Here is a 24359-nt window from a genome sequence, read left to right on the forward strand (position 1 = left end):
GGAGGAGGTGGGGATGGGGGCGGGGTCGCTAGAGGAGGTGGGGATGGGGCGTGGCCGCTGTGGGAGGTGGGGATGGGGGCGTGGCCGCTGTGGGAGGTGGGGATGGGGGCGGGGTCGCCGGAGGAGGTGGGGATGGGGGCGTGGCCGCTGTGGGAGGTGGGGGCGTGGCCGATGGAGGAGGTGGGGATGGGGGCGTGGCCGCTGGAGGAGGTTAAGATGGGGGCGTGGCCTCTGGAGGAGGTTAAGTGATCAGAAACCTGTAGAAGCTAACAGGTCTGGATGGGGAGTCAGTTGGGGAAAGAGAGGGAGAGATGGGAGAACTGTTGTTAGGTGTTCCTCCGAACGTGTGAGGCCATTTCAGCAAGTTAAAATCTGAGTGAAAAGCAGGCGCTCTTGGGCGGATGTCTCTCTCCACGCTCCCACGGCCCTGCGTCTGCACCCCTACCATCCCACATGTGCAGATGTTTTATGTACGTGTCTTTTTCTCCATTACATTATCAGCACCTCTGGGGCAGGCAGGGACTGAGGCCAGTTCTGTTGTTTTGTTTGGTTGTTTTGTCCCCAGTTGCTCCGGGAGGGCCTGGCTCAGCGTAAAGCCTCTGGAAATATTTGTTCAAAGGGGGCGACTTTGCAGATCTGGGTTTTCTCCCTGAGAGGAAGGGCGCTCCCCGCGGGGCCGTGCTTCCGTACCCACAGGCCCCCTCGACGGCTGGTGGAATGTCTGGGGCTTCCGCACCCCTGGGCCCCCTCTGCTTGGAAGGCTGCCCCTCCCCATCCCCCAGGTCCCCTCTTAAATGTCACCCCCTCGGAGTCCTTCCCTTTCCTCAGTGGCTGCTCTCCACCTCTGCTTCCGGCCCCAGTCGCTGTCGCTAGGTCACCCTGTGCTCACCAACATCAGAAGGTATCTTCTTCAATTCCCATTTCACTCTTTCTCTCCCCATCGCTGAGCAGGGGCATCAGGGCAGGGCCTGTCCCTGAAACATTCACTGTGACTGGAGGTGACGTTGGTGGCCATTCCGATTCCCCTCCAGTGGGAGGGGTACCCATGCCCTCCAGCTTTGGGACTGGTTGCTAAAGGCTCCCTCCTGTGCCCCTCGGGAGGCTGGCTTGGCTGGTGAGAGGTCCTGCAGGATATACTCCGGATGCCCAGAACCAAGGAGAGGCAAGTTGTCCAGGTTATGCAAATACAGAGGCAGATCCTGTCTTTATTTGGTTCATCATGGATTTTTAGCATTAATCTTGATTTTAAAAAAAATGCTGCATTAAAATATGATTCATCCTGGGAGTTCCTGTTGTGGGTCAGCAGGTTATGAACCTCACGAGTACCCATGAGTTTGTGGGTTCGATCCCTGGCCTTGCTCAGTGGTTAATGATCTAGCGTTCTGTGAGCTGCGGTGTAGGCTCAACTGGAGATGGGGATAACCATGTGACCTAAAAAATGACAAATTTGGGAAAGATCTGTTTTGCTGTTCCCCCTAGACAAGTGATTTTCTCTCACCATTCTTCGCTGAATGGTTTTAGTTGCTTGAACCAGGGTCTTAAGGGAGGCCCCACTGGGGCAGGGGACAGAACTGTGCCCCACACTTCAATCAGAACAGCCCTTATTTGATTTGATTTATAGCTGTGCTCCTGCATCAGATTCATATTGCTAAAAAAAAAATGCAAAAGCCACCAGGGTCAGGTTGATAATGGTCTTAGAAGTGGCTAGTTCCGTGTCCTGAGGCACCTTTTTTTTTCTTTCTTTCTTCTTTTTAGGGCACATAGAGGTTCCTAGGCTAGGGGTCTAATTGGGGCTGTAGCCACCGGCCTTCACCACAGCCTCAGCACCTTGGGATCTGAGCTGTATCTGTGACCTATACCACAGCTCACAGCAACACTGGATCCTTAATCCACTGAGGTCAGGGATGGAACCTTCGTCCTCATGGATACTAGTCAAGTTTGTTACTGCTAGGCCACAACGGGAACTCCTGCAGTCGGATTCTTAACCCACTGCACCATAGCGGGAACTCTCTCTGGATTCTTAATTAGGGCCAAGGACCCTTAAGTCCCACTCTGGGTGTGAAAAGTCAGTATCTCAAGCCCCTTTTCCTATCAGAGGGCATCTGGCCTCCACTTTGGCCACCAGGACTGACCAGAATCTGGGAAAGAAGATGCCAGAAGTCTGGACCCTCAGTGGCCCCAGCTCCCCCGCTGCCTTCAGTGTGGTGGGGGCTCGGCTCCCCTCCCAGCAAAGCCCTATCTGGGCTCCCCCCTCCCCCTTAAGTGATATTCATTCCCCCCCGCCCCCGTGTTTTAAAGGCTTCATTTTAAGCCTCTTTGTGTGTCACGTTTCTGTCTGCTGAGCATTTTCAATTGTCTCCTGTCTCTCTTAGCCACTTTGGAGGCTGCGGGAAAAGGTCATTCCATAAATCTGAGGTATCATTACTGTGATGGCAGCGCCGGATCGCTGTGACACCCACTGGGCTGGGGAAGGTAGAGCTAATTAATCGGAAAACTTACTTCTCAGGCGTGAGTCACTGGAAGCAGGTGTCACGGGAGACTTTAACGAGGCCCTCGTGACTCCGATGATATTTCCACTCTGTATCATCTCGGGTGTGCCGTGTAGAGGTAACACTGCGTCCCCATGGGGGGGGGGGAAGGGGAGAGAGACAGAGAGAGAGACAGAAAGAGACAGAGAGAGGGGCCCTGCGGCTCTGGTACCCAATGTTAAAAGCCAAAGCTGGAGTTCCCGTTGTGGCGTAGCTGGTCAAGAACCTGACTAGTGTCCATGACGACTCGGGTTTGATCCCTGACCTCGATCAGTGGGTGAAGAATCCGGTGTTGCCGTGAGCTGTGGTGTAGGCTCCAGATGTGGCTCAGATCCTGTGTTGCTATGGCTGTGACATAGCCCAGCCGCTACAGCTCCAATTCAACCCTTAGCCTGGGAACGTCCATGTGCTGCAGGTGCGGCCCTACAAAGAAAAAATGCAAAAGCCTTTCTATTTTCTGGCCCTTTTACTTCATTCTTTCGTTCACTCCATAGAGGTTTGTTGAGGACCTGCTGGGTGTCGGGCCCTGTGCTAGGTGCTGGGAGTCAGCTGGGGGTCGTGTGGCTGAGTCCCTGCCAGGAGAGCACTGACACCCCCCCCCCCCCAAGCAGGAGACAGAGCATAAGTAAGCAGCAGGGAAATCAACAAGATGGTTCCATGGGCCGTTAAATGGGTGAAGATAGTTGGGGGGGCAGCAGTGTGGGGGGGTGTTGCAGTGACTCCATAGCAAGGTAGTCAGAGAGGGGATGGGCGGGAGCCAGCCATGCAGGAAGGGTGATCGCAGCAGCGGGATCTGAATGTGCGAAGGCCCCATGATGGGGGTGGGCTGGGTGCATCTGAAGAGCAGTTTGGAAGCCAGCATGGCTGGGTGGGGTGAGTGACGGGGTGGGGGGGGGGGAGATGGGGCTGGAGAGGGGGGCAGCCCAGGCAGTGCGGGGCTTTGGGGTTTTTTTTTTCAGGGTGATAGCAGCTGCTGTGGGTTTAGGTAGGACTGTGATGGGACCAGATTTCTTTTCAGGCTTGCTCTCTGTAGCTGCCAAGGGGAGAGGCCAGGGCCAAGGCAGCAGGGGGTCTGAGGATGAAGAAGACAGCGATGCTGGTGGATCTGTGAGGGTGAAGGCAGGTGTGGGATTGCCACCTGGGCGTGAGGCCCCCTCCCTAGACTGGCACCGAGGGGCTCTGATCCCTGTGACAGGAGTAAGTCTGGTGGGCTGGCCTGGGCTTCCCTCTCTACCAGGCATCATCTGCTACACGAGGTGGGGAGCTGCACCCCATGGGGGGGGCTCTGTGGGCCTCTGAGGGGGTGCAGGGAGGCCTCTGGGGGCTACAGACGGGCTCTCACATAGCCCAGGGAACTGCGGTTCACCTTCCCAAAGCATCAACCTAATGCAATCTAGGTTTCCATTTATATTTTATTTTATTTTATTTTTTAGGGCCACCCCCGTGGCATATGGAGGGTTCCAGGCTAAGTGTTGAATCAGAGCTATAGCTGCTGGTCACAGCATCACATGATCTGAGCCTCATCTTCGACCCACACCACAGTTCATGGCAACGCCGGATCCTTCACCCACTGAGCGAGGCCGGGGATCGAACCTGCGTCCTTATGGATGCTAGTCAGTTCCGTTTCCCCTGAGCCACGCCGGGAACGCCTAGGTTTCCATTTAGGTTCAGGTAAATGGCTTAAAGCATTTTTCTTTTCAAAAATTAAAATAAATGTGGTGCAGAGTAAAAAATTCACACGGTTTTTGAAAAAGATAACGTGAGGCCATTTCACCTTTGAAGTCAGCCATGCTGACTTGGTGTCCCCTGGGCTGCTAGGGGTACCCTGGGGGAAAAGTTGGAGAAACAGATGCAAAAGAGAACAGAGAACGGGTGAGAAGGAAAGGGGGGAAAGAGAGGGCTGGAGGTTGGAGGACTCAGGGAGAAAGAGGAGCAAGGAGCCTCGGCATTTTCCAGCGATTTCTGCAAAGGTATCCACCCTCTTTTCCTCCAGCCCCACGGGGCCCACGAGGCATGAAGGAGCCAAAGAAATGGGCCCTTTTACTTCCGGTACCCACGCCAGCCGGCCTGGCTGGGAAGCGCAGTTTCCTCTCCTCAGAGAGCCCCATGGAAGGCTTTTTCTCTCTTTTTCACTGGTTTTCTTTAATGGCACATGATCCACACTAAAGACAGACAGGTAGCTGCTAGTGTTTGTATTTTTTTCTCTAGGCAGCCCCGTAAAGCAGGTCTTTGCTGGGCATGCTATTTACACGGTGGAAAGAAGACGCCAGCTCCTGACTGGGGGAAAGCGGCCTGGGGGCTGGGGCGGGGCGGGGCCCGTGTGCTGGGCTTCACTTCTGGACACAGAGGACCCCCGAGGATGCCGGGACAGCCCCTCTGGGGTGTGGCTTGGTCCGTCCTAGGCCAGGACCCACCTTCGACACACCTCCGAAGGCTTCTGTAGTGGTGGCGAGAGCGTCCGGCCGCGGGGGGCGGGCGGGGCTGGCGACGGTGGGGCTGCGTCCTCTGGGCTCAGTTGTTGTCTCTGGTGTCCGAGGAGGCACTTCCAAACAAGATGTCACTGTCGTGGGACATGCTGCTCAGCGGCGACTTGGTTTTGAGGAGGAACTGGGTCCTGCGGAACATCAGCCTCTCCTGCTCCTGCTTGAGCTCCAGGTAGGAGCGGGAGAAGGTGTGGAAGATGGAGGTCACCGGGAAGGCCATGAGGAGGATGCCGCTCAGGATGCTGCTGAGCGCCACCACCTGGCCGGGCGTGCTCCTGGGTACCATGTCTCCATAGCCCACGGTTGTCATGGTGATGACGGCCCACCAATAGCAGGCAGGGATGCTGGTGAACTCGGGGCTATCGGCCATCTCGTTCTCGATGACGTAGAGGAGGGGGGCAAAGAGGGCGATGGCCACGCAGAGGAAGAGCAGCAGGAGCCCGAACTCGCGGGTGCAGCGGCGGGCCGTGAGCCCCAGCGTCTGCAGCCCCAGGGAGTGGCGGGCCAGACGCATGACGTACAGGATGCGCAGCGCCCGCAGGACCCGCAGCACCAGCCCCACCTTGTCCAGGTAGCTGTTGCCCGTGCCGGGCTTGCGGCGGCCCGCGGCCGCGCCGTCCACCAGCAGCGTGATGTAGTAGGGCAGGATGGCCACCAGGTCGATCAGCGTCAGCGGGCTCCGCAGGAAGGCGAACTTGCTGGGCGCCTGGATGAAGCGCAGGAGGAACTCGAGGGAGAACCAGCCCACGCACACCGACTCCACCACGAAGATGTTGTGGCACATCTGGGAGCACTGGCCCTGGGGGAGAGGGAAGAGGTCAAGGCACAGGTCAAGGGGTACAGGGCTCCGTCCTGGGTGGGTGCCGGGCGACCTGGGTGGCGGGTGGTCCCACCTGTCCCTGCCCTGTGGCTCCGGGTCCTTCCCGGGTCCCCTCTTGCTGGTTATGCTCCCTCCCGAGGCTATCTCATCCAAGCCTAGAGTTTGAAGGACCGTTGACACTGATGGCTCCTAATCTCTCTCTAGCCCAGACCTCGCCCCTGAACTCCAGACCCCAGACAGGAGGCTTCCTGGGGTGTCGGATAGGTCCCCTCCTTTTGGTTATGCTCCCTCCCGAGGCTGTCTCATCCAAGCCTAGAGCTTGAAGGACCATTGACACTGACCGCTCCTAATCTCTCCCTAGCCCAGACCTTGCCCCTGAGCTCCAGACCCCAGACGGGCGGCCTCTTGGGGTGTCTCAAACTCATCATGTCCCTAAATGGGCTCCTGATGTATTTCTTTGTAAAATGTAAAATTTATTGAGGTGTCACTGATGTACAACACGGTGTACCAATTTAAGGTGTACTACAGTGAGGTGATTTGATATCCTTTTTTTTTTTCTTCACTTTTTAGGGCCACATCTGCAGCATATGGACGTTCCCAAGCTAGGGGTTGAATCGGAGCTGCAGCTGCCAGCCTCTGCCACAGCCACGGCGACATGGGGACCAAGCCGTGTCTGTGACCTACACCATGGCTCACAGCAACGCTGGATCCTTAACCCGCTGAGCGAGGCCAGGGATTGCCGCCACATCCTCGTGGATCCTAGTCGGGTTTGTTACCGCTGAGCCACAGCAGGGGCTCCTGATTTGGCACGTGTAGACACTGCAGCATGATTATCGTAGTGTTAGTGAATACCCCATCCTATCGCATAACTAGCATTTCCTCTTGTGTGTGTCGAGAACATTTAAGATCTAGTCTCTTTGGGCTCCTGATTGACTGCACACCCGCCCACCTGTGGATCCCGTTTTTCTGGTTGCATAGGACTTGGCCTCATCCTGACAATTCCCATGTAATCCTCATGCAATCCCACTGGTGCTTCACTTTAAATGACTGCAGAATCGAACCACTGTCCACGTGGTGCAGTCACCACCCTCTCAGTCCTGGACAGTTGCAGGCACCTCCTACCTGGGCTCCCTGGTCCCAAAGGTCCATTTTGCACATATAGCCAGAGGCACTCAGAACATGAATTGGGTCCTGTCCCTCCTTGTGGCTCAGGGAGGTGGCTCAAGTCTCCGTGGAGCCCACATGGCCAAGCCACCACCCCTTCCACTTCCTTGCCCCCTGCCTGCCTTGTTCACCTGCTCCAGGCCCGTGGGCCTCCCCACTGCCCCTCCAACACCCCAGGCTCACCCCCAGCTGGGCCCTGACTTTCTCCTTCCCTGCCGGCCTCCTCTGGTCCCTAGACACCCACAACCATGAGGCTGCAGGTTCGATCCCTTGCCTCCCTCAGTAGGTTAAGGATCCTGCCTTCCCTTCCTGCAGCTCTTTGCTTCCATGTCGCTTTCTCAGGGTGGCCTTTTGTGACCTGCCCTGTTTAAAATTTTCCCCTCCTTTTTGTCTGACACTCTGAGTCCCCTTGACCTATTTGCTCGTAATGCTCATTTTTTCATAAGCCTTATAAGTTATTGAACACGCCTTAAAAGATACTCATCTAACTTGTTCATTGTCTGGCTCAGCCCTGCCTGGCCCCTGTCCCAGAAGATTGTCATCGCCTGGCACAGTTTGTGTGTTACTCACTCTCGACCCCAGTGCCTGCAAAGGCCCAGCACAGGTAGCTGATCCATTCGTCTTTGTTACCCGGGTGGATGGAAGAGCACTGGACTCATGTTTAGACAGGGCAGGGGGGCGAGGGGGGTGCTAAGTCGAGGGCAAAGGGAAACTGGGAGAGGTGGGCCAGGTGGGGTGGAGGCTGCCCTCTCCAGCTCAGCGCCCCCTGATGGCTGCCCCTGAATTCAGTCTAGAGGCTGCCTTAGTGAAGTTTTCAAGCGAAGCTGGAAATCTGGAGTTTTACATGAGGTCTCCTGGGCTGTAAATGTTTTGATAATTCAATACAAAGAAAGTACTCCACGGGCAACTCAAACAGTCTGCATGCCACATTTGTCATGTGGGCTGCCAGCTTGTGGCTCTGGGCTGCAATATACCTGGATGGTTGTTCGTCCCCAGTGGGTTTGGACATCAAAGGGGCTTCGGGCAGAGAGGGAAGGCACAGATGGCTCTACTTGGGCACAGCTGGGTTCTACCAGAGCTGCTATAATAGCTTTTCTCTAGGAATATGTGAGAGGCTGGAGGGAGGAACTAATACCCGGTGAGGCTTTGAGGTCTCCTCCTCTAGGAAGTCTTCCTGGAGTGCGTCCCCTCCAGGTATCCTCAGCACAGCCAGTGGGCCTCTCACAAGAGCCCCCTTGGCTTCTGTCTCATACTTATGGTCACGCGAGTGTCACCTGGGTTTGAAGATGCTTGAAGCTGGAGACTCACTCTGATATACCTGGCCTGCCCTGTGGAGCCCGAATACACTAGGCACTCAAATGTGTGCCTAAGTGAAACAGTGAACCGAACCGAACTGGTCCCTCAAATGAAGTCATTTTCAGTGATTCACGAAAAAGGCCAGGTTTTTCTAAAAGCAAGTATCAGACGTTGAATAAAACTACGAGTTTACCAGTATTTTCCTGATAAAATCAGGATCACATATGTTGGAGCTGAGAAGAAATCTAAGTCAGATGCTTCCAGACAGATCTCAAATGACACGCGTTTTCTCTTTTTATGGCAGGTGCATATAATCCATACACTTAGCATTTCCTGTACACCCATTGCTACGCACCATTCCACTTCCTGTAGACTCATTCACTGACTCCTCACAGCCACTTGGATGTGTCAGGAATCTGAGACACAGAGAGGTTAAGTAACTTGCCTACAGACACACAGCCGGAGTGGACAAAGTGGGATTCAGATTCAGGCTGTCTGGCTCCAGCTCTGCCCCCTTTGTCACTACTCCTTGTACTTCTCAAAAGTTCATTTTATGGGTTGAATGCTGTTTTCTCAACACTGGTTTTAAAAATCCAATGTATTAAAAAAAAAAAAAAAAAAAGCCGTTCCTGTCATGGCTTAGCAGTTAACAAACCTGACTAGTATCCATGAGGACTCAGCTTCGATCCCTGGCTTCACGCAGTGGATTAAGGATCTGGCGTGGCTGTGGCTGTGGCGTAGGCTGGCAGCTGCAGCTCTGATTTGACTCCAAGTCTAGGAACCTCCATATGTTGCAGGTATGGCCCTAAAAAAGACAAAAAAAAAAAAATTGCCAGAAGCTCCCTGTGAGTTATAAATGCAACACCACTGCTATTTCTTCCATAATACATCTGTGTGGAAAAGCCTCACATGGTGAGTGGTTCTGATGTTCCATCAGAGTCCACATAAAGCATGTAAGTAGATGCAGGGTACACAGCCGGTGCTCAATAAGTGCTGGCTGGAGTAATATTTATGTTGTGCTCATACTGCCATCCCTATTTCTCCAATGTCTACCCCACTGACATCTATCTGAATCTTTCGGACTGTGTGAGACTTGCTCTCAGAACCCCCACAGGGGGAAAGAGTCCAGCGTAAAGGCCCGAGGGTCTCGTACGTAAGGAGGCTGGACTGGGGAACACACATTCTGTGGACTCAGCTCCTACAACAGCAGCTGTGTGGGACTGCAGCCCAGGGGGCCTGACTATAAATGTTAAGGGAAGCTGGGAGTTTGAATTTTTTTTTTTTTTTTTTTTTTTTTTTTGCTTTTTAGGGCCACCCCAGCGGCATATGGAGGTTCCCAGGCTGGGGCTCGAATCAGAGCTGCAGCTGCCGGCCTACACCACAGCCACAGCCACGTCAGATCCAAACTGCGTCTGGGACCTACACCACAGCTCATGGCAATGCCGGATCCTTAACCCAAGGAGCGAGGCCAGGGATGGAACCCAAAACCTCATGGTTCCTAGTTGGATTTGTTTCTGCTGTGCCATGATTGGAACTCCTAAATTTTTAAGTGAAAAAAATCTTAACTTTAAAAAAAAAAAATTTTTTTTAGGGCCGCTCCTGCAGCATATGAAAGTTCCCAGGCTAGGGGTCGAATAGGAGCTACGGTTGCTGGCCTACAGCACAGCCACAGCAACTCAGGATCCGAGCTGCATCTGCAATCTACACCGCAGCTTGTGGCAACCCTGGATCCTTAATTAACCCATTGAGTGAGGTCAGGGATTGAACCATTAGTGTCCTCATGAACACTAATGTCGGGTTCTTAACCCACTGAGGTACAACAAGAACTCTGGAAAAATTCTTACTTTTAAATGTTGGCAACCGAGTCAAAATTTGGGGGAGCACAGTGTGGGCCAATCACAGGTCTGTGGGCTGTAATGAGGCCCAGGCTGCCACGTGGGACCCATACTTCCATGTTCAAGAACCCAGAATTTGGACTCGGACAGGCCTGGGTCTGGGCAAGCTGCTTTGCCTCAGTGTTCTCATCTGTCAAATGGGTGTAAGAACACGTCCCAGGCAGGGGCGCTGGAAGAGCCTCTGAGAAGATGAGATGTGGACAGAGCGGCAGCCCAGCTGATGGTTCCTATAAAGTGCCGGCTAAGTAAGGGGGTGGCCCCAAGGATTGAGCACCCACCCCGTCAGGCCCTGGAGTAAACACTTGATGGGTAGTCTCCCATTTAAGAGAAAGAAATGCTCACTATTTGAGGTCACGGCCACACATACACACACCTGTCAATAAAGATCATATTCAGGACCCAGAAAATGTTTCTGGGATATTTCAGCACAAGGGAATTAGGAAGGCTGGGAAAGGATGCAAGATGGTGAAATAAATTTTGACGGTATATGTCACGTGCTGAGCGTGGGGCCAGGCACATCATAAATCACATCATCCACCCATCTCTTCATTTATTCATCCAGCCATTCATTCAACGGAGTGGCCGAGTGCCTCCTCCCAGCTGGAGAATGTCTTGGGGGAGGGACAGGGCCCATCACAGACCTGAACAGGCACGGAGCTCCTGTTTGAACGTGGAGATGGACAACATACACGTAAACACGATGTCAGGGGGGACTGGGACGCCGCTCAGCTAGTGCAGTCAGGGAAGGCTTCCTGGAGGAGGTGACGCTGCCCCTCCCTCCCCCCCCCCGCCCCGTACAGCTGGGGGCTCTTACCTGCTCCTCCTCCTCCCTCAGGCTGGGCAAGGTGCTGATGGAGAGGTTGACGGCGGTGACAGTGACGAAGAGCACCGACAGGCAGGCGAACACCTTGCCGGGCAGCCCCGAGTGCGGCCTCTCCACCATGTCGCGCAGCCTCCGCATGCAGCGGCCCAGGCGGCCCTCGCCCTCGGCCGGGCCCTCGCTGTCGCGGTCCTCGCTGTCCAGCGGGTCGTCCTCGTCCTCCCGCTCCACCATCTCGGCGAACTCCTCGATCTTCTGCAGGTAGCGGCGCTTGCAGCAGCCGTCCAGGTGGTCCTCGGCGATGCCCCAGTAGAGCAGCTCCTCCTGGAAGGACAGGGCGCACATCTCCCGCAGCAGCCGCAGCTTGCCCGCCCGCAGGAAGGTCAGGATGGTGCCGAAGGCCCCCGGGTTGCGGTCGAAGAAGAACTCGTTGCAGGTGACGTCGTAGTCATCGCACACGTTGAGGATGTCGTCGAAGTTGGTGCAGGCCTTGAGCTGGCCCAGCCGCGTCAGCGGGAACTCCTCCAGCGTGGTCCAGGGCAGCGAGTACTTGATGCCGCCCACGTTGATGATGATCTGGCGCCTGCGGTCCTCGGGCTGGCCGCCCTGGCGGGGCTCGTCCTGCGGCCGCAGCCGCTGGGCCCGGCGGTAGAAGACGCCCTTGAGTGACTGGCTCTGGGGGAAGAAGGCCGGGTGGAAGGAGGCGTCGGAGGCGCAGCTCAGCGCGCTGTAGTCGTAATCAGAATTGTCTCCCGGTAAGAGGGTCATTTTGGGCCTTCACATCCCTCTAGGGCCTGCGGGGAAGGGAGGAGAGACCATGGTGACTCCTGAGTCGGGGGAGGATGCTGAATCTGCAGCTATGTGCTGGTATGGATTGAATTGTGTTCCCCTAAAATCACACAGGGAAGCCCTGACCTCCAATGGGATGGTATTAAGAGGTGGGGCTGGCGTTCCCGTTGTGGCTCAGCAGGTAATGAACCCGACTAGTATCCATGAGGATGAGGGTTCAATCCCTGGCTTCACTCAGTGGGTTAAAGACCCCGCACTGCAGTGGGCTATGGTGTAGGTCGCAAACACGGCTCAAGCGCTGCGCTGCTGTGGCTGTGGTGTAGGCCAGCACCTCCGATTTGACCCCTAGCCTGGGAACGTCCTTATGCCGTGGGTGCGGCCCAAAGGGCCTCCAGGAGGTGGTAGCTTAGGAGGGTGGAGCCCCCGTGGTGGGCTTAGTGCCCTTAGGGGGAGGAGAAGACGCCAGAGCTTAGGTGGCTGCAAACCAGAGAAGGGCCCTCCTCTGGACCTGGCCATACTGGCCCCTGGATCTGGGACTCCAAGCCCCCACCCCTCAACCATGAGCAATAAAGGTTTGTGGTTTAAAGCCCTTGGTTAGGGATTTTGTTACAGCAGCTCGAACTGAGTGAAAACAGCCACTCTATCATTCAGCACCCCCGATCGCCGCCGGTCCTCTGAATCCACATCATTTATGCCATAAAAATGTACCAAGTGCTGCTGTGAGCCAGGTGCTGCTTGAACTGGGGGTTCATAGCCCTGCACAGGCCAGATGTGGTCCCCGACCCTACAGAGCTGACATCCGAGGGGACCGTCATGCGACCTCTGTACTGTTATTTACTTCGCCCTTGAAGTCTGCCCAACCCATTTTCAGGATGTGTTTAGCTTGGAAAGGTAGCTGAATGTAGAGGAATGGTTCTCAGCCAGGGCTGATTGTGTCCGCCGAAGGGGGCTGGGGAGACGGACACATATGACAATGTCTGGAGGCATTTTTGGTGTCACGATTGGGCGATACTATTGGGACCGAACAGACAGGGGCCAAGGCTGCTGCTAAAAGCCCTATGAGGAGTTCCTGTCTTGGCTCAGTGGCTAACGAATCCGCCTAGGAACCATGAGGTTGTGGGTTTGATCCCTGGCCTTGCTCAGTGGGTTAAGGATTCGGCGTTGCCATGAGCTGTGGTGTAGGTTGCAGACATGGCCCGGATACGGTGTTGCTGTGGCTGTGGCGTAGGCTGGTGGCTACAGCTCCGATTCGACCCCTAGCCTGGGAACCTCCATATGCCGTGGGAGTGGCCCTAGAAAAGGCAAAAAGGCAAAAAATAAAAGTAAAAAATAAAAGCCCTATGATGCACAGGCCTGACCGCACAGCAGAGAACTATCCAGCCTCCAACATCCATAGTGCTGCGGTGAAACTCTGCTGCTGTGGTTACCAGCACAGGCTGTGGAGCCACATGGCCTGGGCAAGTTACTCAAGCCTTGATTTTCAATTTCCGCATCTGTCAAATGGGTATAACCATATGATCTCCTTCATAGGACAACTGAGAGGATTCGATGAATTGTGTACCTAAGCCCTCTTAACACAGTGCCTGGGACATGGGACAGCAAACCCTTGCTGTCTACTATTACTATTAGTATTTAACTCAAAGGGACGCCGTGTATCCTTCCATACCTGCGAGATCCACATCACTTGCCATAAATAAGAGGCCATCTCCAAAACTATGCAGTTATCACAACAGTGCCTGGTTCGCTGCTCTATCAGTAAACATCATCTCGAGGACACAGGAGTGACTCGGACAGGCACGCTCACTCCTCCAGGAAGCCTTCTTGGGCTCCACCGGCTCAATCAAGTGTCAACTGACTCCACCCCCATTTATCTTCCTGCACTGTTTTAGAATGATCCGCGTGCTAGCCAGCCTCCTTCAGTAGACTGCTTGCTCCCTGGGGGAAGAATGTGCTTGACTCAAATCTCTGAATCCCTGCGTCCAACAGCATAAAGGCTCCAAGAAGTGCTCAACAAATGAGTACATTTCCTGTCGGTGAGGCCAACAGGATGAAGGCAGTTCTGAGAAACGGAGGTCAGTGTATCAGCTTACCTAGACTTCTTCCTGCTGAATCCTCGAAGCTAAGCACTTGTGCTACTCGAATGAGATCGCTAGTCATTCACAGCTCATGGCTGCATCTGGTTCACAGATATTTTTGCCTGGCTTGGAGAAGATTTTGACAACGGAGAAATTCCATGTTGAAATTCCTATGTATCTTGGTTATTCTTGGAAAAAAAAAAATCAGACTATCTGGTAACACCTGGCTCTAGTTCCAGAAATGACTGCCCCCTTTAGGCAGGGCACGCACACTACAACCCATCACAGTCCCCACCCCTCCCTGCTGTCCTGCTAACACCCGATTTACTTTTCTCATGTATGCGTCCTTCCTGGCCCCTGGCATTTGCGTTTGAGACCCCTCAATAATCAACGGAGCTCTCCAGAATTAAGCTGGTCCACAGAAACATCCTAAGAGTCTAATACTTTGCTTTTATTTATTTATTTATTTATTTATTGTCTTTTTGCCATTTCTTGGGCCACTCCCACGGCATATGGAGGTTCCCAGGCTAGGGGTCGAATTGGAGCTGTAGCCACCAGGCTACGCCACAGCCACAGCAACACCGTATCCGGGCCATGTCTGCAACCTACACCACAGCTCACGGCAACGCCGGATCCTTAACCCACTGAGCAAGGCCAGGGATCAAACCCGCAACCTCATGGTTCCTAGGCGGATTCGTTAACCACTGAGCCACGACGGGAACTCCTAATACTTTGCTTTTAAAAAACACCCCCCACCCCCCCAGCTCAGTCCTCCCATGGATGCAAGTGGTACCAGCAAAGTGTATCAACTCCAAATGGAGACCCATTTCCAGTACCTGTGTATCCATTCGTGCTATGGACACATCCAAGGGAGACACACACACACACACACACACACCCCTGCATCAATGAGAAACAAGGTTTAAGAGGAACCATGGGGGGCCTCCATAACTGAAAGGCACCTTCCTAAAAGAAATTCTTTTACAAAAGCAAATCATCACTCATTTATCTTTGGGGAAAGCTATAGTATCACAGATCAGGTTTTGGAAAACTAGGGTACACCTGCATTTGAAAAAAAAGTGATTCGATTTTAAAGCATTAAGAGTGTTTTCAACTTCCCCTAAAATTGGAACTCATCTCCTAAGGCAAAGCCTGCCAGAATCCCTTGGAGGAGAAAGATCATTTTTAGTGCGACTGCTTTTCAGCTCTGCTGCTTTATCTTTGCCACCAAAGACAAGGGGGAAAACGACATTCTATTTGACCAGAATGGTGGTGGAGATAAAGGAACACTCCTTTCATCCAGCAGCCTCAGAGAGCTCTTTGAAACCCCCACACCTGTAATCACCTTTTTTCTTGCAAAATTTCTTCGTTCCACCCTCCTCGTTCTTCCTCCGAGGGAAAGCTCCCTCAATTAGCGATTCCTCATTTTTCTTCTCTCATGACCCGAGTCAACCGTGAGTCAAAGCCTCAGCCCCCTGTGCGTGAGGTCATCCTTGTGTTCAGTATGGAGAAGGGAAAAGAGCCTGCTTTGTTCAGGCTGCCTGCACACGGGGGGCCAGAGGTCCCTGGGGAGGCCCAGATGCTGGACTTTTCAAGAGGAGGGATGGACGTCCTTCCTTTGGTCTTGGGGTCACCCTGCCCAGTGGGTGTGGGGGCGACAGTTCTCCATGCTAGAGTCTCGGGCAAGGTTCATGGATCAAACAGGCTCCAAAGTCCTGCTTCTGGAAAATAATGCTACTTTTCACCCTCTGTAAAAGGTGGCCTTTTCAAATTTCCCTACAGGGTGAGGTCAGCTCTGGAGCATGGTGGAAATGGAATGATTTTTGCCTCTTAGGGTCTGTATGTCTGCTTGGGAAGAGAAGCTGTTTGAGAAAGGAGGGGCTGTGACGGCGGGGATGGGGCGGAGGAGTCTTAAGGGAGCTGGCATTCATGGGTTCAATCCTTACCACCTGTCGGACTGGGCCAGGTGTGGAGGCACAGCAGAGGACAAGAGAGACCCAGCCAGCCCCTGTCCTCATGGATGTGACATTCTAGTGGGGGAGACAGTCTCTAAATAAGTACATAGATCATTTCAGGCTATAGTGAGTGTTGTGATGGAAACAGAACAAGGTAACAGATGGGGAATGCCTGGGGAGGGGGTCATTGTTAGTTGGAGGACCCAGGAGGGCTACTTAGAGGAAGGGACCTTGGGACAGAGACAGCCTTTGGAGAACCTGGGGGAGGGTGTCTCAGGTGGAGGGCATGGTAAGTGCTTGCTCCTGGGCCTAGAGATGGGCTTGGATGATCAAAGACCAGACTGAAGGCCAAGTGATTGGGCAGAGTGAGTGCGGAGAAGGTGGGAAGGGATGAGTATTGGGGGAGGGAGGATTGGTCAGCAGGTGCCAGACAGGGCTGGGGTTTATTCTGTGGGCAAGGTAGCCTCAGGAGAAGATTCAGGGTGAGCTGGGGAGGCCAGCCTGGGAGACCCTGTAGTGATTCTAGAAAGAGACCATCAAGGCTTGGACCAGTGGAGGGGTCTGGAGAATTCGATGGATTTAGGGTGGACTTTGGAGGAACAGCTGACAGGATTTGATACCGGACTAAAGTGATCATTCCCCTGGTGCAGTTCACCCAGATGGCCTATAGATGGCGCTATGATGATGAGACAGCCTTTCCTGGCTGTGGGATGATGGACAGGAGAGGGTGTGGGCAATTCAGGGAGAGAGAGCAGGAATGGGGGCCTCCTACACGGATGGATGGATTGGATGGATAGAGTCAGACCACCCAAGCTGACCTGATGCTTGAGTGTGGGCTTGGGGGGAGGTGTTGGTATTAGCTGGTAGCTCTGAGCTGGCAGGGCTGGAGAGGGCCAGAGTGCCAGGCCAGCAGAGATACGGCAAAGCCCAGGGGTGGGTACTTCCTGTGCCCAGGGCCCAGCACCCACTCCCCTGCTGAGTCTGCACACCACCCCAGGGCTGAGAAGTCGATGTAGGGAGACCCCACTGGGGGGATAGGGTAGGCAGAGTAACCCCCACCCCACCCTGCTCAGGCTCAAAGATGTCTGTGTGCTTAGCCTAATCCCTGGAACCTGGGAACACGTTAGACTGTGTGGCGAGCAGGAATCAAGGGTACAGATGGAAAGAAGGTTATGACTCGGCGTCCTTTGAGGTGGGAAGAGGTTCCTGCAAACACAAGGGGCCTTAAAAGATGGAAGAGAGGGGCAGGACTGGGTGTCAGAGCGATGCAGTGCTCGGGGAAAGAGCGACTGGCCAGTGCTGGTTTTGGAGATGGAAGGGGCCACAAGCCAAGGAAAGCAGGCTGAGACAGGTGAGGGACGGACTTTCCCCCAGATCCTCTAGAAAGGAACGCAGCCTGCCCACACCTTTATTTTAGCCCCGTGAGGCTCATTTGAGATCTCTGTTCTCTAGTAAGTCTGTGTTGTTTTAAGCCACCTGGTTTGTGGGGATCTGTTAGAGTGGCAATTAGGAAACAAATACAGGAGATGCTGAGAAAATGCTGGTTAGATTCCAGCTTGGGAGCCACTGACTGACTCCCCCAAGCTGGGGATGCAGAAGAGCCTGCTGGCTCTGAGGTCAGGAGACCTGGGTTCAAGGCCAGTCCCTCTGTGTCTTTGGACAAGTCATGTGTTGCCTCTGGGACACAGTTTCCTTATCTGTAAAAGGGGCATCGTGCATTGCTCCGACCTCTGAGTTACGAAGAGGACTAAAGCAGATGACACGGGGACATGCTTGGCCCAATGCCTGACATGCTTCAGACCCTCGGTGGCGCTGCTATCTTATTCTCAGCTATGTGGCAGCAGGGGTCTGTCATCTCCCCCTCCGCCAGCCAAAGGTGACTCCTTTCTGTGACCTGATCCAGCGGGACTTGAACCCAGCATCGTTTGCAGGGAGGGCAGTCTGGCACAGCCTCTGGGAAGGCCACGGGGTGCCGAGGGGAATGAAAGATATTAGTGCCTGTTGACCCAGGAATCCCAGGCGTGGGTTTAGTCCCCAGACCTGGGTCCACAGGGGTTGTGACAGACATTGTTGGTGACACGCTGTTCACCCTCCAGTCCTTGACTCAGGGTCTGCTCCTGGGGAGGCAGGTCTGAGAGAGGAAGAGGGTGTTTTTAAGTGCAGCCACCCCGGGATGCTGTGGTGCTGGGGGGACCCCAAGTGCCCCTCCCTGGGGGGCAAGGAACCAGCCACGCAGATGGCGGACGCCTGGAGATTTCGCAGGAATTGGAAGCAACCAACTAGATGGAGGTTTAGCAACACATTTAGATCTGAAAAACATGGTGCCAAGTGGAAAAAGAAACACAAGTTTACAGCACCACGCTATTTATGTAGACGCACACACACAACAGCACAGGCTTTGCAAAGGCTTGAGCACACGTGAGGACCCATGTCGACATCTCTGCAGGGAGGGTGCCTGGCAGGGCAGGGGAAGGGGATGAAGCTTGGGACCTGGATTGAAGGGAACAAGGGCTAAGACGGCCGGAGGAAGAGTGCTGAGAAGTAAAGCATGCAGTTAGCACGACCCCGGGTTTTAAGCCAGGTTGAAAAAAACAAAAGAACACAAACACCATTCAAGGTTTCTGTGCAATCCCTGGATTCGGGGGAGGCACAGATTCCCAGGCCTCTCCCCAGACGGTCGCAAGCAGAATCCCTAAGGGGGAGGCCCAGGGATTGGCATTTTCGAAGGTTCCCGTAGAGCTGGCTGATGTTTGAGAGGAAAGGAAGGGGGGCCAGGAGGGCCCGTAGACCCTTGAGGGGCTGGGGGGGTGGGGGAGAGGTGCTCTGGGCTTCAGCAGGGAGCCTCCTGCCCAGCTTCTCAATCTCCTTGAGCTTCTGGAAGGTGTCACACTATGGGAGCTTCACTGGATGACTAGAGACCCTCTGGTTGGAGGGAGAAACCTTCTGCATCTGGTGGTGTCACCACAGAGGCTGGGGTTGCTGCTGTGGCACGGGTTTGATCCCTGGCCCGGGAACTTCCATATGCTGCAGGTGCAGCTAAACAAAACAAAACAAACAAAATAAAACAAAACAGCCTTCTTGCACTGAGGCCGCCTCGAACCCATTCCCCTTTGTGAGTCCCCAGCTCTGCGGATGCTGTCCCTGCCATTTCTTTTCCTTCCTCCCGGGAGAAAGATGAGGTTCACGAGGTACGGAGAATGCCTGAGCAAACACTTCCAAAGAGAAATGATCATTGGAGCTGGAAGGAGTTCTGAAGGGCAGCCCCTGTGCAAGAAGGCTGTGGTCAGCGTCCGAGGGGGGGGGGTGCAGGGCCTGGGGCTGGACTGAGAAGTGGGGAGCAGGGTGGGTGGAAGGTCTAAGTCGGGCTTGCCTGGCCATCACTGCTGCTTCTGCTCATGCCCTTCGGCCTGATAGAGCCATCGGCAACCCCCAAGTCACCAGCCCTCTCCTGAGCCTGTTCCCTCCCCACAAAGCGGGGCGCCAGCACCTATGTCCCAGGGCTGTTATGAGGATCTGAGGCTGGAGGTTTGCTGAGTATGACCACTGTCACCTGACCCCTCATTCCCATGGTCACATCCCATCGAGGACATGAAGGGTTCCATGAACCGTTTTGCGTGGATCCCGATGGCGAAACACCCCTTGGGGCTCTTTAGGATCTCACCAAACTGCTGGCCTCTCCCAGTCCTAGGCCCATCCTGAAGGACAGAGCTCTGTCCCTCTTCTGGGCGGGAGCAGGGATGCAGAGAGCGCTGGGCACTCGCAGAGCTGTTACCTGCCCCCTCGTCACAGCCTCCCTTAATCACACACCAAGTGCCAGGCGCGGTGGAAGAACCTTAACCAGAGACGCCCACGTCCCTCCCTGAAAGGCAGGTGTTACTATGAACACTCCCATTTTACAGATGAGGAAATTGAGGCTTTGCGATGTGAAAACGCATGACTCTAGTGATAAGAGATGAAGCCAGACTCCGACTAGGTCTGTGGGACTCTGAGCAAACCTCCTTGACTCTGCATTTTACTGCCTCCCTGCATCCCTGGTGGGGAAAGGGGTGGGGGTCCCCCACGGGCAACTAGCCAGGGATAGGGTCTCTCATCTCTTTATTTTCTACGACAAGCTTTTGAACTGTCTTTGGCGAAGGAAAAGCAGGCAATTGCCCAGAGCTGGGGAAGCATCTTTATTCCTACTGTGCATTCACGCGAGAGCAGAACACGAAATCAGCAAAACTGGATTTGTCAAGTTCTGGGTTGCCATTTTGGTCTCTGGGCAAAAGAACCCCCCTGCGGTGTAGACAGGCAATAGCTAGGGGTGTGGCCTCTGGACCGTGCTGCCCGGCTCACCTGTGCAGCCTTCTACAAATCACTTCACCTCTCTGTGCCTGAGTGTCCTCAGCTGGAAACTGAGGCAATTGTGGCACTCACCTGAGTGCTTGGAGCTGTGCCTGGCACCTGGAAAGGGCTCGGTGTCTGCTAGATTGGCTTCTGTGCGGCCAGCCCGGCTCCGCTCCTGCCTGCCCCTCCCTCGCTCTGCCTTTCTAGAGGCATGTGAAGCAGAAAACACCTTTTGCACAGGGTGGACCTCGGGGCCGGCTCGCCCTCTCCCCTGGCGCTGAAGTCGAGTCGCTCACTCAGCTGGGCCGAGTTTCCCATCAGTAACCTACACTGATGAGGTAGGCGAGCGCCTGCGACCCGTCTCCCAAATATGTCCGTGTCCTGAACCGTGTGACTACGTTATTGACCCGGCAAGAGAGCTTTTGCTGGTGCGCCTAAAGAGAGGATCTTGAGATGGGGAGGTGACTCTGGATTAGCTGGGCGGGCCAGATGTCATCACAAGAGTCCTTATCAAAGGAAGGCGGGAGGACCAGCGTCAAAGTGATGCGACCCCAGAAGCAGAGGTTGGAATGAGGCGAAGCCGAGGGCCAAGCGTGCAGGAAAAGGCAAAGAAAGGGATTCTCCCCCAGAAGGAACATAGCCCTGCTGCCCCCTTGACGTCAGCCCGAGGAGACCCGTTTGGACTTCTGATGCCCCCCAAACTGTCACGTCATACCTTTGTGTTGCTTTAAATCGCTGGCAATCTGTGGCACAAGAAACTAACCAAGTGCCATGCAACTTTCTTAAAAAGAACATTTCTTTCCTGAACTCTAGGCCCGCCCCCCACCCCCACACCTGCCAGCCTGTGTCACTCCCTAAGCCCCAGCGGGTGTTGGAAGGAACCCCATCCATCTCTCATTGCAGCCCTTGCCATGCCAGGGCAGCCTCATTTGTCAAGGTTAGGGCTCCTGGCTGTGCTGACGCAGAGGCGGGTCATGCTGCATTAATCCTCAATTAAAATGTTAATCAAAACGGATCCAGCCATTAGGCTGGCCTAGGTCCTGGCATGCTGGGTCGCTGTGAGGTGCCCTGTCCGTGTGGGGAACCCATATTTCTTGACGATTCCTGTCCAGCCTCGTTACAATCCAACCACGCCGGACCTCAGTCCTGCTTCCTGCAGGACCCAGGTCACTGGCGGGGCGGGTGGGGGGGGGGGATATGTGCTGGGAGCTGGGCCTCCACCCCCCCACCTGCCCCCAAAGAAAGAACATGCCAGAGTCTCCCAGCCCGCTCACCCCCCCACCCTCACCCCAGAGGCAGCCTCTGCAGCTTCCCTACTCTGCTTCGGGCGAAGTAACACCACATGCACGTTTGCCTTCTACCGGGAGGTGCTCTGGGGCGGGAGCCAGGAGGTCCTTTGCTATTTGCCTCCTTGCAGCCCCCAATCTGGGGACACAAACAGGCGTAAGCACAGGAACGGCCTGGGGAGCAGGGAGGACCTGGGGGCAGCAGGAAGGGGACACCTGCGCAAGCAGCCCCTGGGTTCTTGTCCTTAGGAGGTGTTAAGGCGGCAGTGTCTATGTCGGGGAAGTGAGGGGGGAGGGAGGGAGAGCAGGGCTGTGCCTGCCACCTGGGGGTGGGGTGGGGGCACAGGTGTGAGGCTGCCATCACAGAGCAGGGAAAGAGCTGAGGCACCATCCAGACCCCATCTGTAGCGCATTCACTCTCCACTCCGATTTTGCGAGTGCACCCCTGTTTGCACAAAAATGGCCAGTAGGAGCTGAGTGACAGCAGCTAGGCTATCTTACCTCTCCCTTTTTATTAATTCTATTTAGAGTGGCTTCTCCATCTCCCCCCCCAACCGCCCATAGAGGGAGGGGCTCCATCTGGGGGTTTAATGAGTCAAGCAGGAGTGGAGTCCCGGATCCCTATGTCTTTGGCAAGTGGAAATGTTGACTCTGCCTCACGTATTCAGAACGGGGATGTGGAGAAGGGACAGCCTGATCGTGACACCTTTCAGGGGTCCGGGGCGTTAACTGCTCAGTCCTGGGTTGAGTGTCTCAGCCCTACACCCAGGACGCATCTCTCTGCTCTTGGGTTCCCTGGGGCATCTCCCGCACCTCTTGCCAGGGCCCAGCTGTGTGTCTGGTGCAGAGAATTCAAAATGGCAGCGGGGCGGGAGCCTGGCTCCCAGATCTGCCCTCATCAGACGCCAGGACTCCGCCGGCCTGGGTTCTCAAGGCTCCGGAACATGAATCAAGGCTGTCTTGTTTCCCGCATGCTCATGGTCCCTCGTGAATTTGAAGCATGTCCCACGAGAGACCACTTTCCACTGGAATGGCTGGCTTAGGGGATGACTGATGAGGGCGATCCCCAGGGGCCATCCTTGCCTGTCTTTCAAACACCCCTTCTCCCCCCTCCCCTTGCTCAGCAGGTGCCTCTGCAGGGCTCCAAGACAGAGAACACAGGGTCAAGCTCAGGCCTGACAGATCCTGAGAGGTCCATTCAAGAGAGCCCGCACGCCTTGGCTACCTGCCAGGGCTCCAGAAGGGCCAAACTTTCCTTGGAAACGTGCTCCGGTGAGTCTCCCCAAAGTGAGTCTGACTGCAGTCATGTGTGTGGGGCTCTCACACACCCTAGTGAACAAACCTCTGCTCAGAGGCAGCATCAGGAGCACCCTCCACCTCCCGTCCAACACACACTCAATGAATGACAGCAGTTCCTGCTTCCTCCCCTCACCTCCACGGCATTTACCCCGAGGGGTCAGCAAAGGAGATCTCTGGTGTCCATCTGCTTCACCTTGGTGACCCTGCGTGGGCTCAGGAATACCAGTGCTTGCGAAAATGTCGACTGAATGACAACTTCACTAATATGCCCCGTCCGTGGGAGGCTGCCGTCCTCAGTAGGGTTGGATGGGTGTTTCAACCCTTCTTCCCATTGTCACCCTCCCTTAAGTAGATTTTTAAAGACCTTCTCTTCTTATCCAACAACCTATTCCAGCTTCCCCGCTCCCCTTGAGAATGAATGCCTTCGATGCAGCAAGGAAAGGTCATTCTGCAACCCGGCCAGCGACCTTCTGCCGGTAGACGCCTGGGGGAGGGGGAGGTGCAGGGGGAGGACATGCTATCCAAGCTGCGGGCTGCTTCCATCCCGTCCTGCCTGCATCCTACCCCCTCCTTCACCGTCCTCTCCCCAGCACAGTGCCTCAATGACTGTTTGCTAAATGAATGAAATCATGCACACTGGGCACTGGGCACCGGTGAGCTTCGCATAGTAGGTGCTCAACCAATCTTTGTCCAACCTCTGAATGAATGAATGAACTTCCCTCTCTTCCTTTCTCACACAAAAGACTCCAATCCATTCAGCCTGAGCCCCTCCCCTGAGGCTGAGGAGGCGACCTTCCCTTCCAGGGAAAAGCGCTGTCTCCGAGTCCCCAGCTCCCAGCACACATTAGGTGCTCAATAAAAGCTTGTGGCGTTAGTGAAGGACTCAATAAAGCCTCCTGAAGGGATGCTTCATTCTGTGTCTAAGGATGGCGTGAATGAGCAAGGGACAGACGCCCCCTACCACCTCCCCTACCACTCCTCCCTGGGTCCTCGGGCGAGACGGCGAGGAACCTCTGCCACAGCCAGGATGTGCTCCCTGCCCCGTCACTTCGCACCTTGGAGGCCCCCCACACACACCCCGGGAAGCCCAGAAGCTGGACCCGCACCGTGACCGTGGCGAGCGCGCTTCACGCCGCCGCCCGCAGCTGCTCTCGGGTCCTCTGTCGCCCCAGCCACCTCCTTCAGCGGCTCTTGCGGGTCCCCTCCGGGGAGCCGGGGCCACGGCCACGTGCAGCTCCCCCCACCGGAGCCCGAGGCCGCCCGCCCGGCGGCGCCCAGCCAGGCTGCAGCGCGCCAAGTTCCCACCTCAAGTTCGCGGCACGGCGTCCCCGCCGCAGAGTTGACCGGGCCGCAGCTCGCGTCCCCCGGCTGCTGGCGGGTCCCGGCGAGGACGCGACCAGGGGCTGCAAGCCGCCCGCGCCGCCTCTCGGAGCCGCCGGCAAACTTCGGCCCCCGGGTCCCGCTGGGCTCCGGCACTCGGACCCAGGGCCACCCGCCTCTGCCTCCCGGTCCCCGCCGGGCTCCGAGTGCGCCGGGAGCACCGCGCGGCAGCCGCCGAGGGAGGGAGCGGGCGGGAGGCGGGCCGGAGGGAGGGGCGGCGCGCGGGGCGGGGAGCGCGGGCGG

The 24359-nt window shown here is 55.4% G+C and overlaps 1 protein-coding gene across 2 annotated transcripts; it reads right to left on the reverse strand.

Moving 5' to 3' along the window:
- Nucleotides 1–3924: 3924 nt before the first annotated feature.
- On the reverse strand, nucleotides 3925–24289 carry KCNG1 (potassium voltage-gated channel modifier subfamily G member 1). 2 transcript variants are annotated; one of them, XM_013985459.3, is made up of 4 exons: nucleotides 24042–24289; nucleotides 13886–14058; nucleotides 11001–11800; nucleotides 3925–5810 (listed from the first exon to the last, which is right to left on the reverse strand). In XM_013985459.3, the coding sequence occupies exons 3-4, from the start codon at nucleotides 11772–11774 to the stop codon at nucleotides 5040–5042; spliced, it is 1545 nt and encodes a 514-aa protein (XP_013840913.1). In that variant the 5' UTR covers nucleotides 11775–11800; nucleotides 13886–14058; nucleotides 24042–24289; the 3' UTR covers nucleotides 3925–5039. The 2 variants fall into 2 exon arrangements, with proteins under 2 accessions (XP_013840913.1, NP_001106921.1); NM_001113450.1 differs by lacking the exon at nucleotides 13886–14058 and having other exon boundaries at nucleotides 4706–5810; nucleotides 24042–24288.
- Nucleotides 24290–24359: the final 70 nt, after the last annotated feature.

This window comes from Sus scrofa, chromosome 17, assembly GCF_054392235.1.
Source record: "Sus scrofa isolate SSC_HxYL_T2T_F1_AM1 chromosome 17, Sscrofa_HxYL_maternal_Yorkshire_Landrace_v2.0, whole genome shotgun sequence".
Taxonomy (NCBI): Eukaryota; Metazoa; Chordata; class Mammalia; order Artiodactyla; family Suidae; genus Sus; species Sus scrofa.